The sequence below is a fragment of the Arachis hypogaea genome, chromosome 5 (assembly GCF_003086295.3).
Source record: "Arachis hypogaea cultivar Tifrunner chromosome 5, arahy.Tifrunner.gnm2.J5K5, whole genome shotgun sequence".
Classification (NCBI taxonomy): Eukaryota; Viridiplantae; Streptophyta; class Magnoliopsida; order Fabales; family Fabaceae; genus Arachis; species Arachis hypogaea.
In genome coordinates, this window is record NC_092040.1 from 93553146 (window position 1) to 93579950 (window position 26805).

The 26805-nt window shown below is 32.0% G+C and overlaps 1 protein-coding gene across 1 annotated transcript; it reads right to left on the minus strand.

Moving 5' to 3' along the window:
* Positions 1 to 13775: 13775 nt before the first annotated feature.
* LOC112801983 (uncharacterized) lies at positions 13776 to 26208 on the minus strand. Its single transcript, XM_025844958.2, has 3 exons — positions 24395 to 26208; positions 16223 to 16437; positions 13776 to 13894 (listed from the first exon to the last, which is right to left on the minus strand). The coding sequence occupies exons 1-3, from the start codon at positions 26206 to 26208 to the stop codon at positions 13776 to 13778; spliced, it is 2148 nt and encodes a 715-aa protein (XP_025700743.2).
* Positions 26209 to 26805: the final 597 nt, after the last annotated feature.

Genomic DNA, 26805 nt, shown 5'->3' on the forward strand with positions numbered 1-26805 from the left:
TGGTCTCGGTTTTATTCCATTATTCATCTTAGGAGACTATTGATCACGTTCATGGGGGGTGGCCATTCGGCCATGCCTGGACCTTCATCACTTATGTATTTTCAACGGTGGAGTTTCTATACACCATATATTAAGGGTGTGGAGCACTGCTGTACCTCAAGTTTTAATGCAATTACTACTATTTTCTATTCAATTCAGTTTATTCCTATTCTAAGATATTTGTTGCACTTCACCATGATGAATGTGATGATCTGTGACACTCATCATCATTCTCACCTATGAACGCGTGACTGACAACCACTTCCGTTCTACCTTAGACCGGGCGCATATCTCTTAGATTCCTCAATCAGAATCTTCGTGGTATAAGCTAGAATTGATGGCGGCATTCATGAGAATCCAGAAAGTCTAAACCTTGTCTGTGGTATTTCGAGTAGGATTCAGGGATTGAATGACTGTGATGAGCTTCAAACTCACGATTGTTGGGCGTGATGACAAATGCAAAAGAATCAATGGATTCTATTCCGACATGATCGAGAACCGACAGATGATTAGCCATGCCGTGACAGAGAATTTGGACCTTTTTCACTGAGAGGATGGGATGCAGCCATTGACAATGGTGATGCCCTACATACAGCTTGCCATGGAAAGGAGTAAAAAGGATTGGATGAAGGCAGTAGGAAAGCAGAGATTCAAAAGGAGCACAGCATCTTCATACGCCCATCTGAAATTCCCACTAATGATTTACATAAGTATTTCTATCTTTATTTTCTGTTTATTTATTATTATTATTCGAAAACTCCATAATCATTTATTATCCGCCTAACTGAGATTTACAAGATGACCATAGCTTGCTTCATACCAACAATCTTTGTGGGATCGACCCTTACTCACGTAAGGTTTATTACTTGGACGACCCAGTGCACTTGCTGGTTAGTTGTGCGAAGTTGTGAAGTTATGTTTGGACCATGGTATCATGCACCAAGTTTTTGGCGCCATTACCAGGGAGAGAACGAACATGAATGCCATTATCAGAAATCACAATTTTGCCTACCAGCCAGCTGACATCCGAGGTATGTAACAATTCAGCAGGATTGTGAATGAGCGGTGCACATTTCTGACATGCGTCACATTTCTGTACTTTGTTCATGCAATCTTTGCGTAAGCTCTGCCAATAATATCCTTCTCGAAGGATTTTCGTGGCCAAACTCCTGCCTCTAGTTTGGTGGCCACAGATGTCATTATGGACTTCGGCTATGGCTGCTTGCGCTTCTGATGGTCCAAGGCACTTTAATAGTGGTCGAGAGAAACCTCGTTTATACAGGTCATTTCCCATGAGAGTGTAATAGCTTGCTTTATGCCTGAATGACTTTGGTTGTTTGTTATTTGGTGCTTCTCTGGTTTTTAAATACCGAATACGTGGACTTCGCCAGTCTTTTTCCTGTGACACACTTAAAACAATCTTGATATCTAAACTCGGTTCTGTTAGTGTGAGATGTGACATAGTATCTATTGAATAAGTTATTCTAGAATTGGCTAATTTAGATAAGATATCTGCTCTACAAATCTGTTCCTAGGTATCTGTGATATTTCCAAATTTGAAAATGTTGTATCATAAGTTTTGCTATATTTAGATATTTTTCTAAGAGTAAATCTTGTACCTAAAAGTGACCGGTTACCTGTTGTACTACAAGGAGAGAGTCGAAGTATATCTTTAGATTTTGGATTCCAACTTTTCTTGCCAGTCATAATTCGGCTAGTAATGCCTCATATTTGGCTTGGTTGTTGCTAGCTTAAAAAAGGAATTTTATTGACTGCTAGTTGTGTACTCCGACGTCTTTTTTTTGTAAGATTCCAGCTCCGCATCTACTTTCATTTGGCGTGCCATCTACGTACAGTTCCCATTTGGTGGTTGTTCTTTCAAGAGTAGTGAATTCTGAAATAAAATCGGCCAGTGCTTGTGCCTTGGGTGATCCTTGTGATTGATAGAAAATATCAAATTCTGAAAGTTCTATTGACCACTTTGTTAGTCGTCCTGCTAGCTATGGTTTCACTAATATTTGACGTAATGGATGGCTGGTCTGAACTATTATCTGGTGTATTTGAAAATAATGTCATAAACACCAAGCTATGATGATTAAGCTGAATGCTAGCTTTTCTATTGTTAGATACCTTGTTTCTGCGTATAAGTGGAAATTGAAAGGTATAAATAAAGAGACTTACCTTACTAAGGTTTCTAGAGTATAGGTAGTGAACTGAGAAGGTTTTTGAATTCAGTAAAAGCCCTTTCACATTCTTCTATCTAGACAAACTTGTCGGCTTTTCTCAGTGTATTGAAGAAATGATATGATTTTATGGCCGCTGTGGGCAGGAAAGGTGAATGCATCTGTATCACAGCCTGCCATTTGTTAGGATTGGCTTCTCTGCCCTTGTGTGTCAATAAGAACCCGAGAAGTTTGCCTCCATGCACTCCAAATGCGCATTTTTTTTGTTTAATCTCATATTGATCTCTGTAGTTGTCGGAATATTTCGTTAAGGTCGGCTTTATGTTGTTCCTCTGAACTTGATTTGACTACCATGTCATCAACATATATTTAAATCTTCCGGCTGATCTGGTCCTTGAAGACTTTGTCCATCAGTCGCTAGTAAGTAGCCCTTGCATTTTTCAACCCAAAAGGCATGACCTTGTAACAAAAACTACCTAACTCGGTTATGAATGTTATTTTCTCTTCATCATTGGGGTGCATTAGTATCTGATTATAGCCTGAATAGGCATCCATGAAACTGAGAACTTGGAATCCCGAGGTATCATCTACCAATCTATGAATATTTGAGAGTGGATATGAATCTTTTGGGCATGCTTTGTTCAGGTCCGTAAAATCTACGCACATATGCCATTTTTCCGAACTCTTTTTAACCATGGCTACATTTGCTAGCCATGATGAGAATTTGAGCTCTCAGATGAAGCCTGCGTCGAGCAATTTCTGGGTTTCTACTATTGCTGCATTTCTTTTTTCTGTACCCAAGTTTCAATTTTTTCTGTCGTATAGGTCAAACATTGGAGTTGACTGCTAGCTTGTGGCATATAAAGTTTGGGTCGATTCTTGGCATGTCAGCAGGTGTCTATGCAAAAAGGTCAGAATTGGATCTCAATAGCTCAACAAAGTTTTGTTTAGTTCCTGCAGAAAAAATAGAACCGATATTAGTAAACTAGTTATCTCCTGCTAGTTGTACCCATAGTTGTCAGAACCAAATTGATGATCAAACCAGTCAGGTTACTAGGTCACTGGATCACTGATTCAACCGGTGAGTCACTAATTGAACCGGTTGACTCGGTCTCACGTAAATAAAAAACATAAAATAGTCAAAAATTTAAAATTCAAAATATATATTGTCAGTTTGTCACTAACATTTTAACAACAATCGTCTCAATTTCTAAAATTAACTAATTCTACCAAATCATTATTTATCAAAAATGTATGCTGCAAATAAAGGGGATAGAAGAAAGCAATGAAGTTTCAAAAATTTGAACCTTTACATGAAAAACTTAAAATATGAGAAGTGCCAAATACTTCATAGCTTAAACTCTTGCAAACAAAACCAAGCTATCAAAGATTCTGCAATATAATAAACATGAACAAAATAATATAAATTAACAGAACCTTAAACTTTTTAGGCCCTTATTTGCTAAATTTGATCCAGTTTAATTCCACTTGATGCCTTGATGTGTTTGTTGAGTGATTTCAGGCTTACAAGGCTAATATGGATTGAAGAATTGAGGAAAAAGCATGCAAAAGTGGAGAAAGTATGAAGAAATAGAGTTTGGAACTTTTCAGCAAGTGTGCGCACACACAAGTATGTATGCGTACGCACAAGTGAGAGTCAGCAAGTGTGCGTGCGCACAACCTTATGTACACACGCACAAGTGGAAAAATAGAAAGTGTGCGTACGAACACGTGTGCGTAGGCACACATGGTCCTTTTGCCCTATTAAAAAAAAAGAGTCTTCTGTGCGTGCACACAGCCCTGTGCGTACGCACATAGTAACACCATTCCTGCCAGGAGTTCTCGCACACCCTCTGCGTTCGCATCCCCTTTGTTTTTTCCTTTTGTGCGTGTGCACACGTCTTTGTGTGTATGCACAAGTCGCGTTCTGGGCGTTAATCAAGGAGGAGGCCCTATTGCACCAGCCAACCACAACCCTTCTCTTCTCTTCTCTGTCTGGCCACTGCCCAGCCCCGCTCATCCCTTCTTCTGGTGACCACCACCGTCGCCGTCTGACGGCCACCGACGCCGCCAAAGCGCCGCCACCATCCCTCTCTCTTTCTTCTTCCCTCTCTTCCTTCTTCCTTCTTCCATCTCTTTTCTTCTTCGTCTTCTCTCTTTACTCTTCTTTGATTTGTTTATTTACTTGTTTAATTTCTGTTTTTCTTATTTAACTTTAGTAATCTAGCTTATGTTTTGCTTAATTAGTTGTTGTTGAATTGCAATTGTTCAATTTTTTATTTGTGGGTTGTTGATGCTTGAATTTTTGCTTGAATTGATGAATATGTGTATTGCACTCCATGTGTTTGACATAATGCCTGAATGAACTTTTTGTTTAATGCATGTTTTATAACTACCTTATGTCTTAGATTATATCCTTGTTTAGCATTCTAATCAAGAATTGTGCAGTTTTAAATGATCATCGTGTTATTTTGGATTGGAATTTTAATAAGGTACTTGTTTATTATTTTGAGTTGCTAGTACCAATTTGATATGAAAATTGACATTTGATTTCTTATTTGGTACAATTTTTAACAAGTGCATATTGAATTTAGTAAAGTGACTACGAGCCTGAGAGTTCATAATCTTGTTAGGAGTGTATATGGTCTAATTCGGCTTGAAAATTCGATCCGGATTCAAACTCTTTAAGAGTTAGTTTAGTGTGATTTTATTGGGTCTAGAGTGGGTAATGGTCTCAAAAATAGATATGATCGTTATTTAGGGTCGGATCCGAATCAAGGCAATTTCAACTTCAGGCAAATCCGGTTTTACTCACTCCATGTACACTTTAAAGGAATTAAAAAAAGTATATATACTTTAAATTAACTCTAATATTATATTATATTAATTATAAGTTTATTTTATTTTTAATCACATTTGTTGAATTAAAAAATAAATTAAAAAAACATGAAACTAAAATTTGGTGACAAATTTAAGTTTAAATATGGATATCAATTTTTTTGTTAACAAGTATTTTTTTTTATGTAAATAAGTGCATCATAATTTTTTGACATAAAATTTATCAAAATCTAAATTTCATCTAGTCTAGACTTAATTTTAATGTAACCCAAAAATAATAAGATTTTACCAAATTTAAAGACGAATAAAGATATAAAAAATAAATTCGATCATTATTTAAAGCCAAAATCAGGTTAAGGCAAACCCAACTTCCCCCTCCCTGAATCTTGTGGTCATGTATTGCAATTACGTAACCATCAAGAAATCCTCTTTTCTCTTCTTTTGCTATTATATTCTCTTCTACCTCGTGTTCTAGGCTTCTAGCTGAAAGCGTTCAAGTCTTTGTTCTATCCATGTGAAGTAAGTGGCTTTGGTCTTTAATTCGGTGTCATTATATTAATATTTTTTTTGAAATTTTTTTAGCCCAATAATTCATATCATTTATATTGAATCACCAAAAATATTATAATGTGAAAGTGTATCTTTATTAGTAGAAATTAGAAATTAAACGAAAGAATTGTCTTAGTCTTGTAGTTCTTTCGATCTTTCTCAATCAAAACCTTTTGTACTTCTAGGCGGTTGAATTACAACTCTTTTAATAAAAAAAAAAGCAATAAAGGCAATTTTGGTATATTGGGAATCGAAACCTGAAGGCACTATTTATATTTGAGCATGGCACCCATTAAACCCTAAAACCCAAATAAAATAGTATCTAAAGTCCAAAAAATAATCTATCTAAAATCCAAAAGATAAATTATCTAAAGAACAAAAGATAATATCTGATTTTATTCTCATTTAATTCCAAATCAAAAGTAATTATAATTTATTCAATTTAGCATTTATAACAATAAATAAAATCTTCATTATATAAATTATTTAATTTAAAATAATATAATTTATGATTATAATTAATATATGTATTATATACAAATAAATTAAAAAATTAAAATAATTTTCTAACATTTTTTTGTCGTCTCTTGGTTAAAAAATAAAAGGAAGTTAGTATAGAATAATCATACTTATGCGACTAGAAATTTCTTAACTACTGGAAATTAAAATTTGAATTCAAATTTATTATCTAACTTATTGTATTATATTAATTAATTTTAAAGAAAAACGTGATTAATATAAGTAAAATAAAGTAATAGAGAGAGCATTAATTAGAAGAGAGAAAGTTTAGTATAGTAGGAATCAAATTTCTTTAGATTATTCACCAACAAAGTATGAATATTTAGTTCAGACAAAGGGGGCATGGTCCCCCCAAACTTTTTATAAAAAAATTAGTAATACTTTTTTAAAAGATAAAAAATAGTTCAATTGGTTTACATACTTTACTATGATTTAAAGTACCCAATAAATTCAATAAGCAACACTCTCTCTACTTTTAAGTTCAAATATAAAAAATTAGATATTTTTATTTATTTAATTTAATATTATTTTATATTTTACTATTTATTTAATTTAATTTTTTATATGATAAAAAATAATAGAATATTCAATAAGTATTAATATTATTGTATTTGTATAAATTGATAAAAAAATTCAATAAATATTATAAATTTTAATATTTGTCCTTCTAACTTCTTCTTTACATATTCTATAGGATATATATTCCAATTTTTATATAAAATAATAATAAAAAATCAAAGAATTAATACATTTTTTAAGAAGAAGGCTAATATTTAAAAAGGAGAACATATAACTTTTACAATATCAACACCTGTAGATAGTTCTTCTACTTTAATGAATCACGAAGAAAGTGAGATACAACCTTCAAAAGTTCAAAAGTTACATCTGATGAGTTTGACCTTAATTTTTTGGAACAAGACTTGAAAACGGCTTTAAATTTGGCAATATCATCCAAATCAGAGAGATGAAATTAGACGAGTTTATCTTAAATGGAGTTCATATCAAAAGTTTTTTGACAATTATTTTCTATCATGACCCCCCAAAAATTTGTTTCAAGTTCCGCTACTGCATGAATACTTTATCAAATTATCGTATTTATATGTCATATATATTTTAAACATGACATATTTATTGATATTCATTTAATACGTATAATTTTTGTATTTAAATATGTACAGTATCTGATTTTATTTTTAATATGTATTTTTAAAATTAATTTAAAAATAATATATATTATTATTTATTAAAATAAAAATATTTTATATAATTAAAAAATATTAAAATAATTAAAAAATTAATTTATATTTTCATATTAATAAAATATTAAAATACTCTTATAATTTATCTAAAAAATACTTTATATTTTATATATAAACCATATTTTCGTATCTTATAAGAATTTAAATTCATATATTTACGTATCTTATATCGGATAACATTTCCATGCATCATATAAGAATTTATATTATATTATATATATACGTTTATTATTATTAGTAAATTATTTGAAAAAATATTATCAAAAGATTGCGCTTATATATATAAAAAAAGAAAATAATTTTTTTATTTTTTAATTAAAGATGTAAAGTGTGATATTTGACTATTTAATATTTTTTTTATAGTCTTATTTATAAAATATAGAATAAAAAAATAAAATTTAAATGCAGTCAATTTTATGTGAAGTTGATAGTTAAGAATGATGTTGTAATTATTTTATAATTAGTACAGATTTGTTTATATTAGGACAGATTTAGTACAAATTTATTTTAAATAGCTTTTATTACCTGCTATTTTCTTTTCTTAATTAGGTTGTGAATAATCTTTATATTCTTTATGTAATCACTCTCTAAGTGAAACAATTCAGGAATAATATTCAAAAATATTCTTTTCAAGTTGGTATCAGAGCTCCCGATTTTGAGGGCTCTGCTTTCGCATTTTTTCCAACATTTTTCTAGGCAGTCTTTATTGGTGCAACTATACCTGTTTCGGTACTCTGCCGCTGCCGCACGCCGCCACCGAAATTTTTTTTTTCCGGTGAGTATCTGAACGAGGCCACCACCATCAGAAGCAGGATTTGTCGATCTACAAAGCCTAGGAGATTTCGTTGCCATCGGCCACTCCGCACGCGGTCTCTTTGATTGCGACGTTGCTTGCCTAGACACGATCATCAGTTTTCTTTTTTCTTCTTCTGTCTTCCTTTTGCTACCGATTCTTACCAATGACGGATGATAAGTCTACGCCTCTCGTCAGCCCCAATGATCTACCGGTGTTACAAAGGTCGTATCGTTTGATGGGCGCAACTACCTCCAATGGTCTCAACTGGTTTGCACTACTCTCAAGGGGTGAAAGAAATTAAATCATCTAGAAGGGAATCCTCTAGTCACGACAGATCCCAAATATGAAGCCTGGGATGATGAGGATGCTCTTATCATGACCTGGTTATGGCATTCTATAACACTAGAAATCAGCCATAATTATATGTTCTTCCCCACTGCTAAGGAGATTTGAAATAAGCTAAGTCAGGCATACTCAATGAAAAAGGATACTACAGCATGTTATGAAATAGAAAACAAGATCTTCAATACCAAGCAAGGGAGCCTTTCCATAACAAACTACTATGGGATGCTGAATCGTTTGTGGATTGAGTTAGATCAGTATCAAAATTTGACTATGCAGTGCACACCTGATTCTACTACATTGACACAATTTATTAAAAGGATACATATATTTAAATTTCTGTCTGGCACTCTGAATTTGATCCAATTCGGGTTCAAATTTTGGGTAAAAAAATCCTTCTCTCTCAGAAGTTTTTCATATTGTACAAGGGGAAGAAACTCAGAGGCCAATCATGTTGGAAGGAGGAAATTCTGTTGATGGTTCAGCTCTAGCCATCGGCAAAGGTCCTTTAAAAGGTCCATCCCTTTCGTATGGAAAGTCTCCCTCAAAGGCTCACCGCGATGATCGCTGGTGCAGTTATTGTAGAAAAATGGGTCATACTAAGGACACATGTTTTAGATTTCATGGAAAGGAGAAGGTCCTCGAACATATTGGAGGATTCAAAGGTGTCATACAAAGACGTGCTAACCACACATTGTCTGATTCTAAAAGTGTGGAAGACCCAATTATCTCACAAGTTGCAAAGGAGCCCCCAGCCCTTAACAAAAAAGAATTAGACTGTTTACATGGTCTTATGGACTCAATTAATAAGACATTTAGCCCTTGTGCTTTAACCATGACTGATAATAGTTCTAGCTTCTTATCCTTTAATACTTCTAGCATTGAAAGTACTTGGATTGTAGATTCTGGTGCTACAAATCATATGACACCCCATTTCCTTTCTTTTTCATCTTACACTAATTCATCTGGTCACAAACAAATCACTGTTGCTAATGGTTCCCATATTTCTATTACTGGATATGGTAACATCAACCTTCAACCTTCTATCCATTTAAAAATTTTGCTTCAGGTCCCAAAATTATCTACTAACCTTTTGTCTATTCATAAGGTTACCAAAGACTTAAATTGTGCTGCAACTTTTTTCATACTCATTGTGTATTTCAGGATCTTGCCATGGGGAGGACGATTAGAATTGCTAAAGAGCAGGAAGGGTTATACTACTTACCGCATGAAAAGAGTACCACACAAAAGGCACTTAATTCAAATCATCAGACAAACATACCGTTCTGGGCAAACTCTCAGATATGGCTTCAGCATAAACGTCTTGGTCATCCTCCATTTAGTACCCTAGAGTCTTTATTTCCTTTTTTATTTACAAAAGTGTTTGTCGAGTCTTTTCAATGTGATGTTTGTCAATTAGCTAAACACCATCGGGCTACTTTTTCTCCCAATAATAATAAAAGTTCTAAACCTTTTGATCTTGTTCATTCTGATATGTGGGGACCTACAGCTATTAGTAATATTTCTGGTGCAAAGTGGTTTGTTTCTTTTATTGATGATTGTACTCGAGTTACCTGGATCTTTCTCATGAAATATAAATCTAAAGCTTTCCACTTGTTTGAAAATTTTAACCAAATGGTTCGAACACAATTTGGAAGCTTGATTAAGCGATTATGTTATGATAATGGCAGAGAATATGTGAACCAAAATTTTTTCAAGTTCCTTAAGGATAATGGAGTTATTCATGAATTGACCTGTGTAGACACCCCTCAACAGAATAGGGTGGCAGAAAGAAAAAATTGTCATCTTCTTGAGGTTACTCAAGCATTACTCTTCCAAATGTCTATTCCTAAGTCTTATTGGGGGGAAGCTGTCCTAACGGACACTTATTTGATTAATAGATTACCATCTCGGGTCCTAGACGGTGTTAGCCATGTTCAATTTTTGACCAAAATTTACCCCTCTATCCCTATTATGAGTAGTCTTCAAAGTCGTATTTTTGGCTATCCTATTTTTGTTCATATTCATAGTTCTCATCGGGGTAAGTTAGATTCTCAGGCAATCAAATGTGTCTTTATAGGTTATGCTTCAAACAAAAAGGGATACAAATGCTATCATCCTCAAAGTCGTAGATTCTTTATCTCCAAAGATGTCACATTTCATGAGTCCGAGTCCTTCTTTCCTAGTTCTCAGCTTCAGGGGGAGAGTATTTTAGAAGCTGAGTTCCTTGAGTCGTCATCTTTTTTCTTGTTGCAGAATTTCACTTCTCCGGAGGATAACAAAGACCCTGAATCAGCATCAATGCTAGAAAAGAATAATGAGAACAAGTTTTTTGGAAAACAATATCAGCAAAGGTAGCGAGAATCCGTCCTGGTCAAACAGCAACTTCATTCGTCTGAATCGTAGGTAAGACCTCATACTCTTCAGACTCTTGACATCTTAAATACTATTTGTGCAACTAACCTAGATGATTTATCTATTGCCATGAGAAAAGAAAAAATATCATGTGCCAAATATCCTACTTTTAAATTTGTGTCCACTAAAAATATTTCTGTACAGTACCAGAATTTTCTTTCAGCTATTGATTCTGTCAGAATTCCTACATCAGTATAAGAAGACTTAAAAGATGAGAACTGGGTTCGAGCTATGAATGAAAAAATGGGTGCATTAGAAAGGAATGAGACTTGGGAGATTGTAGAGAGACCAACGGACAAAAAAATCGTGGGTTGTAGGTGGATATACACAGTTAAATATCAATCTAATGGCACACTAGACAGGTATAAAATAAGGTTGGTTGCAAAAGGATATACCTAAACCTATGGGATCGATTACGTGGAGACATTTGCTCCGGTGGTAAAAATGAATACCGTCAGGATTATCCTCTCCTTAGCAGCACACTTTGGTTGGGAGATGCATCAATTTGATGTTAAAAATGCCTTCTTGCATGGAAGTCTGGAAGAAGAAGTGTACATGGAGATTTCACCAGGATATGGTATCACTAGTGAAGGAAATAAGGTATGCAGACTAAAAGAGGATTTGTATGGTCTTAAACAGTCACCTCGTGTTTGGTTTGGAAGATTTACTCAACCTATGATATCTTTAGGGTATCAACAAAGCCAAGGTGATCATACTCTATTTGTAAAATATTCACAGGAAGGCAAACTCACTTTACTCTTAGTCTATGTAGATGATATGATTATTGCAGGTGATGATGAGTTAGAAAAATAGACTTTGAAAGAAAAGTTAGCCACTCAGTTTGAGATGAAGGATCTTGGCAAGCTAAAGTACTTTCTTGGGATAAAGGTTGCTTACTCTAAACAAGACATCTTTATTTCCCAAAGAAAATATATCCTAGATCTCCTCAAAGAGATTGATAAGTTGGATTGTAAGATCACTGGAGTGTCCATAGAGCAAAATCATAGAATTGGAAATGACGAGGAAAGCCCAAAGATGGAAAAGACACAGTACCACAGGCTTGTGAAAAAATTCTACTTATCACACACCAAGCCTGACATAGCCTATGCAGTTAGTGTGGTTAGTCAATTCATGCATGATTCAAGAGAGAGACATTTGCAGGCTGTAAATAGGATTATTCAGTACTTGAAAGCCTCTCCATGAAAAGGTTTGCTATTCAAAAAGGAAGGAATTTTATCCATGAAAGTATATACTGATGCTGACTACGCTGGATCAATTATTGATAGGAGATCCACCTCAGAATATTGCATGTTCTTGGGAGGAAACTTGGTGACATGGAGAAGCAAGAAGCAAAATGTAGTTGCAAGATCAAGTGCAGAGGCGAAATTTAGAGCCCTGGCCCAAGGGATTTGCGAATTATTATGGATGAAGATCATACTCGATGACCTCAAAGTAAAGTATGAAGCTCCTATGGAACTGGTTTGTGATAATAAGTCTGCTATTAGTATTGCACACAATCCAGTTCAACATGACCGAACAAAGCATGTAAAAATAGACCGATATTTTATTAAGGAAAAATTGGACAATGGTCTTATAGCCACCAAGTACATCTCTTCAAGATTCCAATTGGCAGATATGTTCACTAAGGAACTTTCCAATAGAGCACTTAAAAGACCTTACTTGCAAGCTGGGAATGATAGATATACATTCACCAGCTTGAGGGGGAGTGTTATAATTATTCTATAATTAGTACAGATTTGTTTATATTAGGACAGATTTGGTGTAGATTTATTTTGAATAATTTTTATTACCTGTTATTTTCTTTTCTTAATTAGGTTGTAAATAATCTTTATATTCTATATGTAATCACTCTCTAAGTGAAATAATTTAAGACTAATATTTAAAAATCTTCTTTTCAAGTAGTGGTTAAATAATTTGACTAATTTAAATAAATTTTCATTTAACGACTTTCGATCATCAACTTCATATAAAATTGATTGTAACTGAGTTTTAAAAAAAAACATATTTTATCCATTAAGTGAGAAAAAAAATAAAGAGATCCATCCCGTATATAAATATAGCTACCTAAGCATATATCTTAGGAAAGATACTCCTCGTTTCCTATATAATTACCGATATACATCTCATCCTCATCAATAAGTGAGCTAACCAAAGGGGAAGGAGAGAAGTTGATTGAAGTGAAGGATGTGGAAGTTGAAGATTGGGGAAGGAGGAAAGGACTTGATTTCAGCCAACAACTTCATAAGAAGACAACATTGGGAGTTTGATCCAAATACAGGAACACCACAAGAACGTGCTCATCTTGAAACCCTTCGTCAACACTTCATAAAAAATCGTTTTTCCACCAAACAAAGCTCTGATCTATTAATGAGGATTATTCAGGTTTTTTTTTCTTCTTCCCTTAAATAAAAAGTTTATGTTCTAAGTTGACTTAGAACACAAAAAATCGTTTTTCCACCAACCGGCGTTTAGTTTTTCCCCTCTAATCAGCCAAAAGGTGTAGATGGTATGAGAATTGTGACATGTATGTAACTATCAAACTCATTATTTTTTAAAAAAAAAAAGTTAAACTTATTTACTTATTTATTGAAACAAAAGAAAATATACTGTCAACTCTCTTGGATGAATTTTCGTCAAATTGTATTGATATTACAAATATATATATATATATTCAAAGAAACTTGTTACAATAGCATATTCAGAGTTAAAAATTATTAGAGGAGAGTTATCATTAACAAAATATATAATATACTATTACTGTTAATAAAGATAGAGGTGTAATGGATGAGGTTACTTAGAGTCTAACTGTCTAATCTAGTAGTTAAGTATGGCAGTAGTTTGGACCGTTATAGCTGTTGTGCGTCTAACTGATTTCCCGCTCTCTTTACCTATTCTTGTATGTTTCTCAGCTTCTATATAAGCCTGTGCTGTCTCTATGCAAAGTACAATTCATAATATCACATATTCATCGTTAACAGCAACCTCTGTTTTCTCTTATTATCTATCACCTTAGTATTTAAAATTCTTTAATTATGAAGCCATTGTTTAAACTTTAGATTGATAAAAAAAATATAAATAATTATATTTTTAATATATTTTTTAGATAAGAGTTCTTTTTTTTTAGAGACTTAAAGTCTGAATTATTTATATAGATTTTTTGTTTTTTAATTTTGCTTTATGCTAAATTTTTTTAACAAAAATAAAATTTTAATTTTTTATTATAAAAATTCTAATATTATATCAAAAAATTATTTATTTTAAAAATTTAAATTAATACAAAAATTATATAAATAATTATATATATCTCTAACAACTGTAGTGCATGTAACGTTAATAAAGTTCATATATATTTTTATGTAAAAAGACAAAAAAAGTCTAAACATACTTTATTTAACATTTATTAATTTTAATAATAATTAATAAATATTAAATAAAATAAATTCTAACTATTTTTAGTTAATTTTTTTATTATCAAATATTTCAGTTTTCCAAAAAATAAAGTTAACCATAATAATAAGTAATAACTTGACACCACGCATGCAGCTAAGAAAGGAGAACAAATGTATGTGGAGCAATTCCAGCTGGCAGTGAAAATGGGAGAAGAGAAGATAACACAAGAAGCATTGTTCTTATAGACAGTACCACTAAATTATATCAAGGCCATAGTCCTCTCTTATCTGATTCTTTTGTTTACCGGCGACTGATGGTCGACTGGTTTATTTCATTATTACTCATTTAGATATCACCTATGCAATACAACAGTTCATCAGCCAATTCATGTCTTTTCCTATTTAAGTTCACTACAAGGTGGCTCTTTGTGTTCTTCGGTATCTCAAGAATAACTCGGGGAGGGGCTTATTCTTTCTAAGATCATCAAATTTTTAGCTATTTGATTTTAGTGACTCTAATTGAAAAGTGCTCCTTTATAAAAGTTGAGCACTGAGCGTTGACTAATACTACATGTGAATTATTATGGATTTTAAATTTGTTACAATCCCTTCCTATCTCTTGTGTCCAGCCACCTCTATGACAACTAAAGCACTTTATATGCCAATCTTATTTTTCATGAAAAAACCAAGCACTTAGAATTGATTGTCATCTTGTTCGGTAGAAAGTTCAAGCCGGAATGTTGCTCTCAATTCTATCTTTGCGCCAGCTAGGGAACATATTTACTAAGCTTCTTCCTACACAAGTTTTTTATGCCAATCTTTTTAAGTTGGGAATTTTTGACATATACCATCCTCTATTTTGTGGGGATGTATTAGACAACTCAATCCAAAAGAATTGCAAAAACAAACAAGCTCAAACAGAATAATCAGCATCTTTTTTTTTTCAAGTTCTTTACATTGTTCTCTTTATCTTCTAGAAAATAGGGTCAACATTTTGTTAGTATTCTGTTAGCATATTCTTTTGGAAAGATTTGTTAGATTTGATTGTGAATATGATGAGCTAATAGAGAATGTTAACTTGTATACATATTATAACAATATACACAAAAAATGAAAAAAATAATTACACAGCATCTTTTATCTTTCTCTTCTTGCCCAAATTTTAGTAATAAGTCATCATAAAATCATACGTCCCTAATATTTGGAGTAATTTTTAAAGTTGTTTCTAATGTTTAAATCGTTCGATTTATACTATAAAAGAAAAGGCCTATGGTTATGATAAAAAACCGTGACTATAGCTAGTAAAAAGAGTGACCATAGATTTATGATCACGGTTTTGGACCTATAATTACGATTTTTTACCGTGGCCTATTCTGTCGTGATCATAGGTTTATGGTCACGATTTTTTTATCTAAAGTCACAGTTTTTATGGTCACGGTTATAATTTTCAAATTCTGACACTTTAGGCCACGGTTTTTAACCATAACCATAGGTTAATCTATGGTCACGGCAAAAACCGTGACTATAGCCTTATCTATAGTCACCCAACCTTAAAACCGTGATCATAACCTTATCTATAGTCACAGTGACCGTAGTCTCTATGGTCACCCCACCTTAAAATCATGACCATAACCTTATCTTTTCATTAGGACATGCATCAATCTTTTCATAATCAAGACCCAAGTCTTTAACCATATTCTTAGCTTTATTAAAAAAAGTGGAAATGTTCAAATCAGGTATAGCTTCTTTCAATAACTCCAATAGAGAAATAAAAGATGTGTTATTCCAGCCATGTAAACACTTCAAGTGGTAGAGACGAAATAAACAATAATCTTAAAAATCGAGTAGTACAATTAGGATATAATTCTTGACCTGCTTCATCGACCAACTTATAAAATCTCTTCGCATCTTCATTCATTCCATTGTTCCCCTCTTTAAGATTTGTCATATCTTCGAATACATGACGTTGCAACCCGTCAATATCATCAAGGCCGTCTCGATCATCCATGTCACATCCTACAACTGTTGGGATTATTGGTTCTCCATGATTGATCCATCTTTTATAACCTTCGACAAACTCGTAGCAACTGAGATGCTCATATACGTCATCTCGTTCACGTCAATAAGTGTTTTCATATTTTGCACACGGACACTACAAGATTTCTTTTCCAACCGGTTGTCCAATTAAAAAAGCAAACTCTAAAAAGTTATTAACATTGTTTATATACTTGTTCTCAAATATTGGTGAATCCATCCAATCTTTTGACGGAATATGATTAAACCTAACAATGTAAATATCTAAACTTACTAAACATGATCTAATAGGTCAATTATACTAATAATCTAGCTAGCATATATCCACTTACTACCTAAATAAATAAAAGATCAAATTATTTTATATGACAAGTATACTTATTGCTTAGTTCTATCATTTTGAGATGCCATATAAAGTTATAAACGGTGTCACAGTAACTAGTTCACTTCTGTTGTCTTTACCAGTACAAAAAAATTATTTTGTATACAAAACAAAACAAAATTCAAGAAAAGGTAAAGAACATTCAAGAGAAGGTAAACAAAATAATCAATTAACAAAATATTAAACCTAAATTAATACAAAATACAAGATAATATCTATTTTAAACTTCTATTAAAACAACAGTAACAACATAATTTTAACAAGAAGATTGGCTAGATAAGCAACAGTAACATTAAAATACATCAACAAAATACTACCTCAATTTAAAACACTAAATCAACAAATTTACTAGCTTGACATTAATAAACTAAATTCGATATACAACTTCAAATAATCAAATTCAATATTTTTAAACTAATCAAAATTCAGAATTTTACCATTTCATATAATAATTTTTTATATAATAATACATCTTAAAAATGAGAAGTTCTTGTTGGCAGATTGAGAGGGAAGACTAATAAAATAAGTTTAACATGCTCACATATATATAACTTGCTAAGAGGAATTCTTATATCTCTATCATTGGCCTAAATTATTTAGACAAAAGCTAATCATCATCCAATACATATTTAGTTAATGTTTTAGATAAAGTCAACACCGATATACAATCACAAAAATATTTTACAACACACCCAAATAAATATTTCATTCATGAACTCATCATGACCAAAAGTGAATCTAGTTCGCAACAAAGTTGACAAAGAAAAGACCCACAGATAAATTCAATCACTTCCCCTTCAATCTGCTTGAATCCTGCATCAAATTAATTCAAAAACAGCATTATTACTATAATAAAAAAATGAAATGAAAAATAAAGACTAAGTACAAAATAGAAGAATAAATCCATCGTCATTTATGAATGCAGAATTTTCTTGATTGTTATCAATTTTCTGGTAACATCATACACAAGCATGAGACACCTCCTTTAGATAGAGGTATATTTATTTTCAATTATGTATGAAAAAGTAAGAGCAAACTTCAATAGAACAGTAAATTGACAAAGTACTAAATCACATGATAACGACAAATAAAATAATAAAGGAATCACGGTAGCAAGAACCAACATCAATCTGATTCAAGATCCAATATCACCATACTACCTACATCCAAATGAAACACCAAACCTAGTTCTCACTCAATCTCCATTAACAACTAAAAATTATCACTCTTGGGTATGGTCTGTCTGGTTATTCATCAAATTCAAGAACAAATTGAGATTCATTGATGGAACTCTACCAAAACCAGAAAGAAGCGATCCCAATTTCAAACTCTGGGACAGATGCAATCTCTTTGTACTATCATAGATACATTCCTCTTTGAGCAAAGAAATCTTGCAAAGTGTGTTATTGTGTAATGTTGCCTCTGAGCTTTGGAATGATCTGAAATACCGCTTCTATGAGGGGATCTTTTTGGTGTCATAGAACTTCAAGAAGAGATGTATGCAATGAAATAAGTAGACCTCTCTATCACTGTATATTTCACCAAATTAAGAGGGATTTGGGAAGAACTAATGAGTTCAAATCCATCCCTCCCTGCAATTGCGGACTACAATACTCGTGTGGGTTGAAAATTATGCGAAAATATAGCGATCAAGAGCATACTATACGAATCTTGAGAGGTTTCACTTATTAAATAAAAAATTATGCTCATGTCCCCACTTTCTAATGTAAACTTCATCTAGTCCCTGCTCTTGCAACAAGAAAGACAACTCATTGGATCTTACCACAGTGATGAGAAGATCATGGTGAATACTATAAACGTTAATGCCGACAACAAAAGCCTTAAAGATTTCACTCCAAAATTCAACTCACCCTTTGATGCAAGCAACAACCTCGACAACAACTCAACCCCAATTAAAGACAAGAAAAACCTTGATTCCCTATTCTCTAAAGACCAAAAGAAAACTTTAATTGCTATTTTTAACAAGGATGTGATCACTCTTACTCACCACTTCAATCTCAAACCATTAACACTGTCATAGCACCATCACCAGGTGTTTTTTACATCCTTTCCACATCTGATCGTTCTACGATAGAGAAGCAGATTTACAGATATTCTTTTTTTGACGTCATCATGATACATGTGGGTGGTTGTCAGTGAATTGGGGCACAACTTCAAAGGCGCAACATTATAAATTGGCTTGGCTTAACGTTCAGTGGAATGCTTAAACTCAAACGGGATTATGAAGTATTGGGCTCCCTTTTTTAGCAGTGAATCCAATCATTATTTCGATTTCTGTAGGCCAGTTGCATATGGGTTTAAGGTGAATTTGGTTTACTATTTTGTTTTGTTATACAGTATAGTGAAAATTAAAAAAAATTCAAATCATGTTGTATTAGATGCAAAGACCCTACATAAGTGAGTTGTGAAGAAGTTACCATCGATGTCAATGTCATCGTGAGCAAAAAGAAAAAAATACTTGAATGGCAAATAGTTTGAAAATCAAAAGAAGGTTGTCTTTTAAATTAGTGGTTCAAAAGACATTATACAATTTATTACGCTATTTTTATTAATAAAAAAATATGTATTATTATTATTGATTTGAATAGTAAGAAACAGTGAAGTATTATTGAAAAATAATAATTTAGATAAATCTAATAGAGAGGAACAAAAATATGTTATATTCATATTAATTCATTATTTTAAGACTGCATAATTCAATAACTTTTGAAATATTATTGAATAATTATTTAAAAAATAAATAAAAGTTTGTTGAGTTAAGAAATTAAGTAAATTAATTAGTGATGACAAACATTATTTTTTGGGCAAAATAAATAATTAGAGTTGAGTATTAATAATTGTATGTTGCTAATTATTTATTAAATATTGCAGGTCAACACTTAGTTTAGCAGTCCAATTGAAATGAAAATAAAATAATAAGGCTGGTGGGCTGGTAAATCAAGCAAAGCCCAAAAGAAACAAAGCCAAAGAAATCAAACGGGTTGCCTAATGGATATCTGATCCAAATCCGGTTACTTCTCTCAGTTCAAAAAGCCTTCCAATCAGCTTTCACCAAAAGCAACGTCTACCTGCTCTCTCATGGTTAGAACTCAGAAAAAGTAAGAAAGAGAGTTTAGTTTCTAAGGTGGCCACGGAAGAAGAAGGAAAGGGAAGATTAAGCAAGGAAGGGTAAGGACTAATCAACCATTTCAAACCATATCAAGAAAAAGATCAGAAGCTAAAAGGTAACCAATTTCCTTATACATGCATCATATCTTCTTCTTCTCTTTCCAACTCTCTGTTCAGTCCGAAATGGGATACAAAGAAAAGTTGATTTCTGTTCTTCACTGCTGTGTATCTACGGTCACAAGTGATTCTTGGGGACCAAGTAGTTTCTCAATAGCTCAGATTTGGTTTACCATTGGAAAACTTTTGTGGTTACTGTTTTATGCTTTCGGTTAAGATAGAGAAGTCAGAAGCGAAGTTCTTATTTTGAGGATTACTGGAAAAAAGTGAACGGCTGGGTTGGTGAAACTCAAGGCTCAAGAAGTTGACCTAGGAAAAGCAACCAAGCAACATGCAAGGAGATAAAAGAAGCTTGATGTTCATTCAGAAGGTAAGGAGAGAAAACCAGAGTTTGGTGAGTTATTTTCCGTGAAGAGTTCCCTGAAGAAGTTCCTCTACTTGGATAATGCTTTCTTTCAAAGAAGCATTCGGCCAATATTAAAGAACAAAATCAGAGGCTTGCAAATCTGGTTTATCACATAGCAAAGAGGCTGTTGTTGAAGTCAATCTCCTTCATGTTTTACAGATTGTAATTTACTTTTCAATGTTTATCTTTCTGTAATTTCTTGAGTGAAAAGGCATATTGAGAGAGCTCAAGTAAAAGCCACGAGTGAAAAGAGGCTGAGTGATACACTTGAGAGAAAAGCCTAGAGTTATTTTCAGATTTCTTTAGGTATGTTTATGTCTCGTATCTTGTACATGTGAGGTATTCCTTTCTTAGTTAGGTTAGCACTAAGAGTAAAGAGTTAGGTATTAGCATAGCCAATGTCAAGTTAGGTTAGAACTTGAGTGTGAAAGGATTGTGTCAATCATGGGGAATTGGTGTATGTAATACTTTTAACTATAGTGGAAATTCCTCCATTGTTGTGGAGGAGACTGGACGTAGGTTGCATCGCACAAGGCAACCGAACCAGGATACATGCTGGTGTTAGCTTCTCTCTTCTTTGTTGTGTTATGTTTTCTAATATTTATGAGATAAAAATAAATTGTCTCATAAATTTTTCGCTGCTAAGTTCAAACAGAATCAGAATTAAAAGTTTGTTTTAAAGGGTCATTTCAGTAACTTAAAAGGAAGGCATAGATTCAACTCCCTTTCTCTAAACCTACCATAACCTTCAAAGTTTATTTTTTGTTGAGTATAATAATATAATTTTTTAGTTCCTACAATAAATTGGAATAATAAAATATCCAAATATCTAAAATTTAGGTATTAACTATACAATTCATTTTATTAAAAATTTAGACTACTACACCACATAAATTCCCTTTGGATATAACCAATTTTTTTTAAATTATTCGTACAAGCAAATAGTCAACAACATGGACAACGAAAAATAAAAATAGATAAGTTTTAATCATGCATAATAGCATCTAAAATTTAACTCTAAACTTAATTTTAAAAAAAGATAGTTTTATATATAATAGAGTAAAAAATAAATATTTTATAAATTATATGCAAAATATTAAGGATAATGAAAATATAAAACGAATAAAAGATTTACAAAAATATGAAAAATAAAAATATTAAATTTTACGGTCCGGCCCAATCTGTATGGTCCGACTAGGTTCTGTGTACGGGACGATCCAACCCAATAGGGCCCCCGCATCCGACCACGACCTGGACACCTGCACCCCTGCCGTCAACTACATGACAACTGGGGGAGGAAACATTTTGAAAGGAGACCTCTTTTGTAGGACCTGCCCTACTGACAGGGTATATATGGGAAGAATCTTACCCCTCTCTCAAGGTACGTCACTACTGCCGTTATTCTCATAGCTGCCTGTATACTTTCTGACTTGGGCGTCGGAGTGTTATTACAGGTGGCTCCTCCCTCACTTCACAAAGAGCTCAAAAGATTGTCTACCTACGCATCTCGCGCACAGATTCAGATCCAGGTTGATTTCCACCTCCTCACCCGGAACACCTCTCCAACCCGTCTCTCCAACCCGTCTGAAACCCCGAGTAACCGAACACTAAATATAGTTTATTAGAATGAATAAAAAATTAAAATTAGTATAAAAAATTGAATAAAACACCTCAAACAATTTTATATAGATTAGCATTCATTTTTTTATAGAAAAAGAGGTTGATCTTTTTCTTCAAGTGCAAAATATCAAAACTTGATTGAAACAAAATAAGAACACAACAAAATCATATAAATGTTGCAAGAAAAATGTCAAAAAATAAAAAATTATAAAATATATTAAAATTCATTAAAATATTTAGATACAAGTAAATATTTGATAAATATACATAGATCAACAAATACAATTAGAGATAGAATTTGATGAATATGATGTACTCTAACAATTACAACAAAAAAGCCAATTATTCTATAAAGTTAAACGAAAAAAAAAATCAAATTTGAGTAAGAAGAACAATTAAGGATAAAAATAGATTAGGCGGGCTCTTAGTTTATCATAGGCCTATCATTTGATCTGTACTTGGCTTAGTCTAACATGATTTGTTACAAAATAGGCTTAGACTCACGTTATTATAAAAATTTAATATGTTAATAGATCAAATTCAGACTCACTAATAAATTTTATTGGCTTGTCTGTACTTGTTAAAATATAAATAAATATTTTAAATTTATTATATTTTATTATAAATATTTTTGTATATTTTAAATAGGTTGTGTTACGTGTACACCAAAATCAGTCACCAAAGTCAGCCATCAGTATAAAATACATATTGAAATACAAATATACATTAAAAATAAATTAAACCATACATGTATTTATACACAAATATATTAGTGGCTGATTTTAGTGACTGATTTTGGTGTACAAATAGCATTTTTCATTTTGAATACTTGTAAACATTAAATAAATTTGGCATATTACATATAAGTAACTTTTAAAAAATCGTCATCTCCTTTAACAAGTTTAAGGTCAAATCAAACTCAATAACAACCTAAAATATATAATATTAACAGTTTGGGATATTATTGTTATATTTTTTTTCTTTGAGTTCAATTAAAAAATTAATAATTTTTAGTAAATATCAATCAATTTTTTTAATTATATTATTATTATAAAATTTAAATATTAAATTTTAAATTCTAATTTTTTAATTATATTATTATTATAAAATTTAAATATTAAATTTTAAATTCTAATTTTTAATTTAAATTCTGAATTTTAATTTAAACTCTAAACTCAATCTCCAAAATTAAAAGATTAAAAAATAATTTTACAATCAATTTTTTACTTTTTTTAATCAATATTTTTATTTATCAGTATTTTTATCGGACATTCTCAATGTATATAAATTACTAAAAAATAAAAAAATTCATTAAATTTTAATTAATGAGTACTCGTTACAATATTTCATTATCTCAAATCATCAAGTAGACTCAATTACAGATTTCTCAAATCATCAACTATGAGTCAATTATCTTATACTCCATTTGACATGTATAATTTTTTAAAGTCTAATTAGCAAGTTAAGTGACACATATCCATATTGATAACTTTAATATTGATAGCTTTAATATGTGTTTTACTATTTTGCATAGGATTTTTTTTTTTAATTATAGTTTCATGTCAAAATTGGCAATTAGGTAGAGTAGTTTTTAAAGTAAAGATTCTGGATTATTTTGTTTGTGTACTATAGAAGACTAGAATGATTACAACCACAATCACAATTTCATAGTGTAGTGACAACTCACGGAAACTTAGCTATTATTGTCTTATTATCCATGTTTTGAAAATTCAAAGAGTTCAACTTCAACATGATCGATTCTTCACCAGTGGCGGAACCAGAAATTTCATAAGAGGGGGGCCAATTAAATATAAAATATAACAAAAAATTAACAAAATATGATTTGTAGCATATATATCAAAAAAGTAATTATATTATATAAAAGTCAATGTTCAACTACATACTTTAAGATTTTGATATTTTTAAACTTGCTCGACGATGCTTCATGGAACTAAAATCATCAATTATCATCTCTGAAGTGAATTTTGAAGCAATTTCCTTTTCAATATATACAATCATACAATCTGCTAAAAATTCATCTTCCATCTTGTTTCGAAGCCTTGTTTTAATAATCTTAATAGCTGAAAAGGCCCGTTCAGTTGTTGCTGTTGTCACAGGAAGAGTCAAAACAAGACGAATTAATCTATCAATTAAAGGATATATATTTGATTTTCCTGTCTCTGTCAATTTTTGACACAATTCAGCAAGAGTAGACAAATTCTGAAAATCTGGAGCTTTAACCACATCAAGTTCATAATGTTGTAACTCATAATCCAATTGAATCTTTTCTTGCTCAGAAAAATATAAAGAATAGAAATTCTTTACAAGATTGCATATGTTGCAAACACTGAATAACTTGAAAGCATCTTTAGGATCTAGAGATGTACTCAGTATGAGGAGCTCGGTTGCTTGCTCACTAAATCTACTATTTAGCTCTTTCAATTGAAAATCTATCACGCTAGTAAAAATGTCAACACGATAGTGGTGTTCAACAGTGACAACATCCTTTTTACGACGAGACCGAATTATGTCACTAAAAGAAGCACCTATATCAGGTATCTGAATAGCATGATCATTGCAGAAAGAACTAACTTTCTCCAAAAGTGCTCCCCAACTACTATCTCTTAACTGTTGAATCAATGACTTTGTACTAGAAACCAGATGCATAGCATTCAAAATGTCTTGAGATTTTTGTTGCAATGCTTGACAAAGTTTATCAGTGATTCCCATGATTTCTTTCATCATATGCAAAATGAAAACAAAATCAAATGATAATAAAGATTTAAGAGCATAAGTAGCATCACCACGTTGAGAATATGTAGATCCATTAGTAGCCAAATCTTCCAGAACTGAAGTTGTTGCTCCAAACATACGTAAAAGGCTACAAATTGAGTTGAAGTGAGAGCTCCACCTGGTATCTCCTGATCTTTTTAATGTGCCAATTTGATTTGCTCCTCTTCCTGTTTCAATTTGCTTAGTTGCAACTAAATGGGAAATTTCAGTTGCATAAGCAGATCGTAATTCATCATTGCGTTTGCAAGAAGAGCACACAACATTGATAATATTACTCAAACTTTGGAAAAAAGCATGAACATCAACAACTTCTTTAGCCGCAGCAACAAGAGCTAGCTGTAATTGATGAGCAAAGCAATGAACATAATATGCATAAGGACATTCTTGAATAATTAAAGCTTGTAACCCTTTCCACTCTCCACGCATATTACTAGCTCCGTCATACCCTTGACCTCGAACATTTTGAATGTTGAGATTGTGATGAGATAATGCAGAACAAATCTCTTGTTTTAGAGTAGCAGAAGTAGTATCTTTGACATGAACAACATCTATTAGCCTTTCTTTGACAAATCCATGCTTATCAACAAATCTAACAACAGGTGCCATTTGTTCTCTTCTAGATTCATCTCTAGCTTCATCAACAATCAAACAAAATTTTGCATTACCAATCTCATTGCGAATTTCATTTTGCACTTTTCTAGCAAAAACATGTAGAATTTCCTTTTGAATAGAAGGTGATGTGTATATTGCATTTTGAGGAGCATTATCCAAAACAACTGCATCCACTTCTTTATTGTAAGAAGCTAATAATTTTAACATTTCAAGAAAATTTCCTCGATTCTGAGACTCATGACTCTCGTCATGTCCCCTAAAAGCACAAGCTTGAAACGTTAACCATTTGACAGTATCAATAGAGGCTTTAAGACGCAATCTATTGCTTAAAACTTGTTGTGAGCTTTGCTTAGCCAATACTTTGTCAATGTGACATAATTGATTAAGCAAATCTTTACAAGACTTAACAGCAATATTATGAGGAGAATTAAGAGATTTACCCACATGAGATAAAAATGCACAATCCTTTCCATTATTCACTTTTTTCCAATTGCGAAATCCTCCTGATGTGAATGGACTTGATTTTCTAGAAAATAAATAGCATGGAAGACAAAATGCAGCATCCACTTCTGGCGAATATTCTAGCCAAGAAAAACTCTTAAACCAATGAGCTTTGAAACGACGAGGATGACTTTCTAGACCAGAAAGAGGGTACTCATCCATAATAAATTGATATGGTCCAAACTTTATGTATGCTCTACGGATTTCATCTTGTTGATTGATAGGATAATTCCAAATTTGCGGACGCTTTCCGGGATCACGCATCAATGTATCAATATTAACTTGATCTATTTCAGTCCTTGCTATTTTGGAAGCAGGGGGTTGAATATCTTGCTCAACAAGTTGTGTCACAGGTTGTTCAATAATATTTTGAACATTACTCAAAGAATCTGAAGCTGAATTTTGTTCATCATATATTCTCTCTTTTCTCTTGAAAAATGAGTGAATTGTTTTCATCTTTGACATTTTTAACTTAACTTGAACTATCTAACAAAAAAAAAACAAAAATAATTGCATATATATTATTTTCTTAAAAAAAAATATTAAACCTATTGAGCAATAACAAATAATTTTAGAAACACAAATATATAATAACCAAAAATAAAGTTATTGATTTACCTGATTATTTTTTGTTCCAAGTCTCACAAAAAAATAATTCTATTGAGTTTTGTCTTCACTTCAATCTTTGAACACTGTCCATTATAAAAAAAAATAAATTAATTATTTTAAATAAATAATGTAAATAATACTTGACATTGTCATTAACTTAAAAAAAATTGAAATATACCTCTTTGAATCTTTGTTGTGCATTCAATGGTTAATATTTTGTTGTTCACTTCTCTTCAATGGTTTTTCTTCATA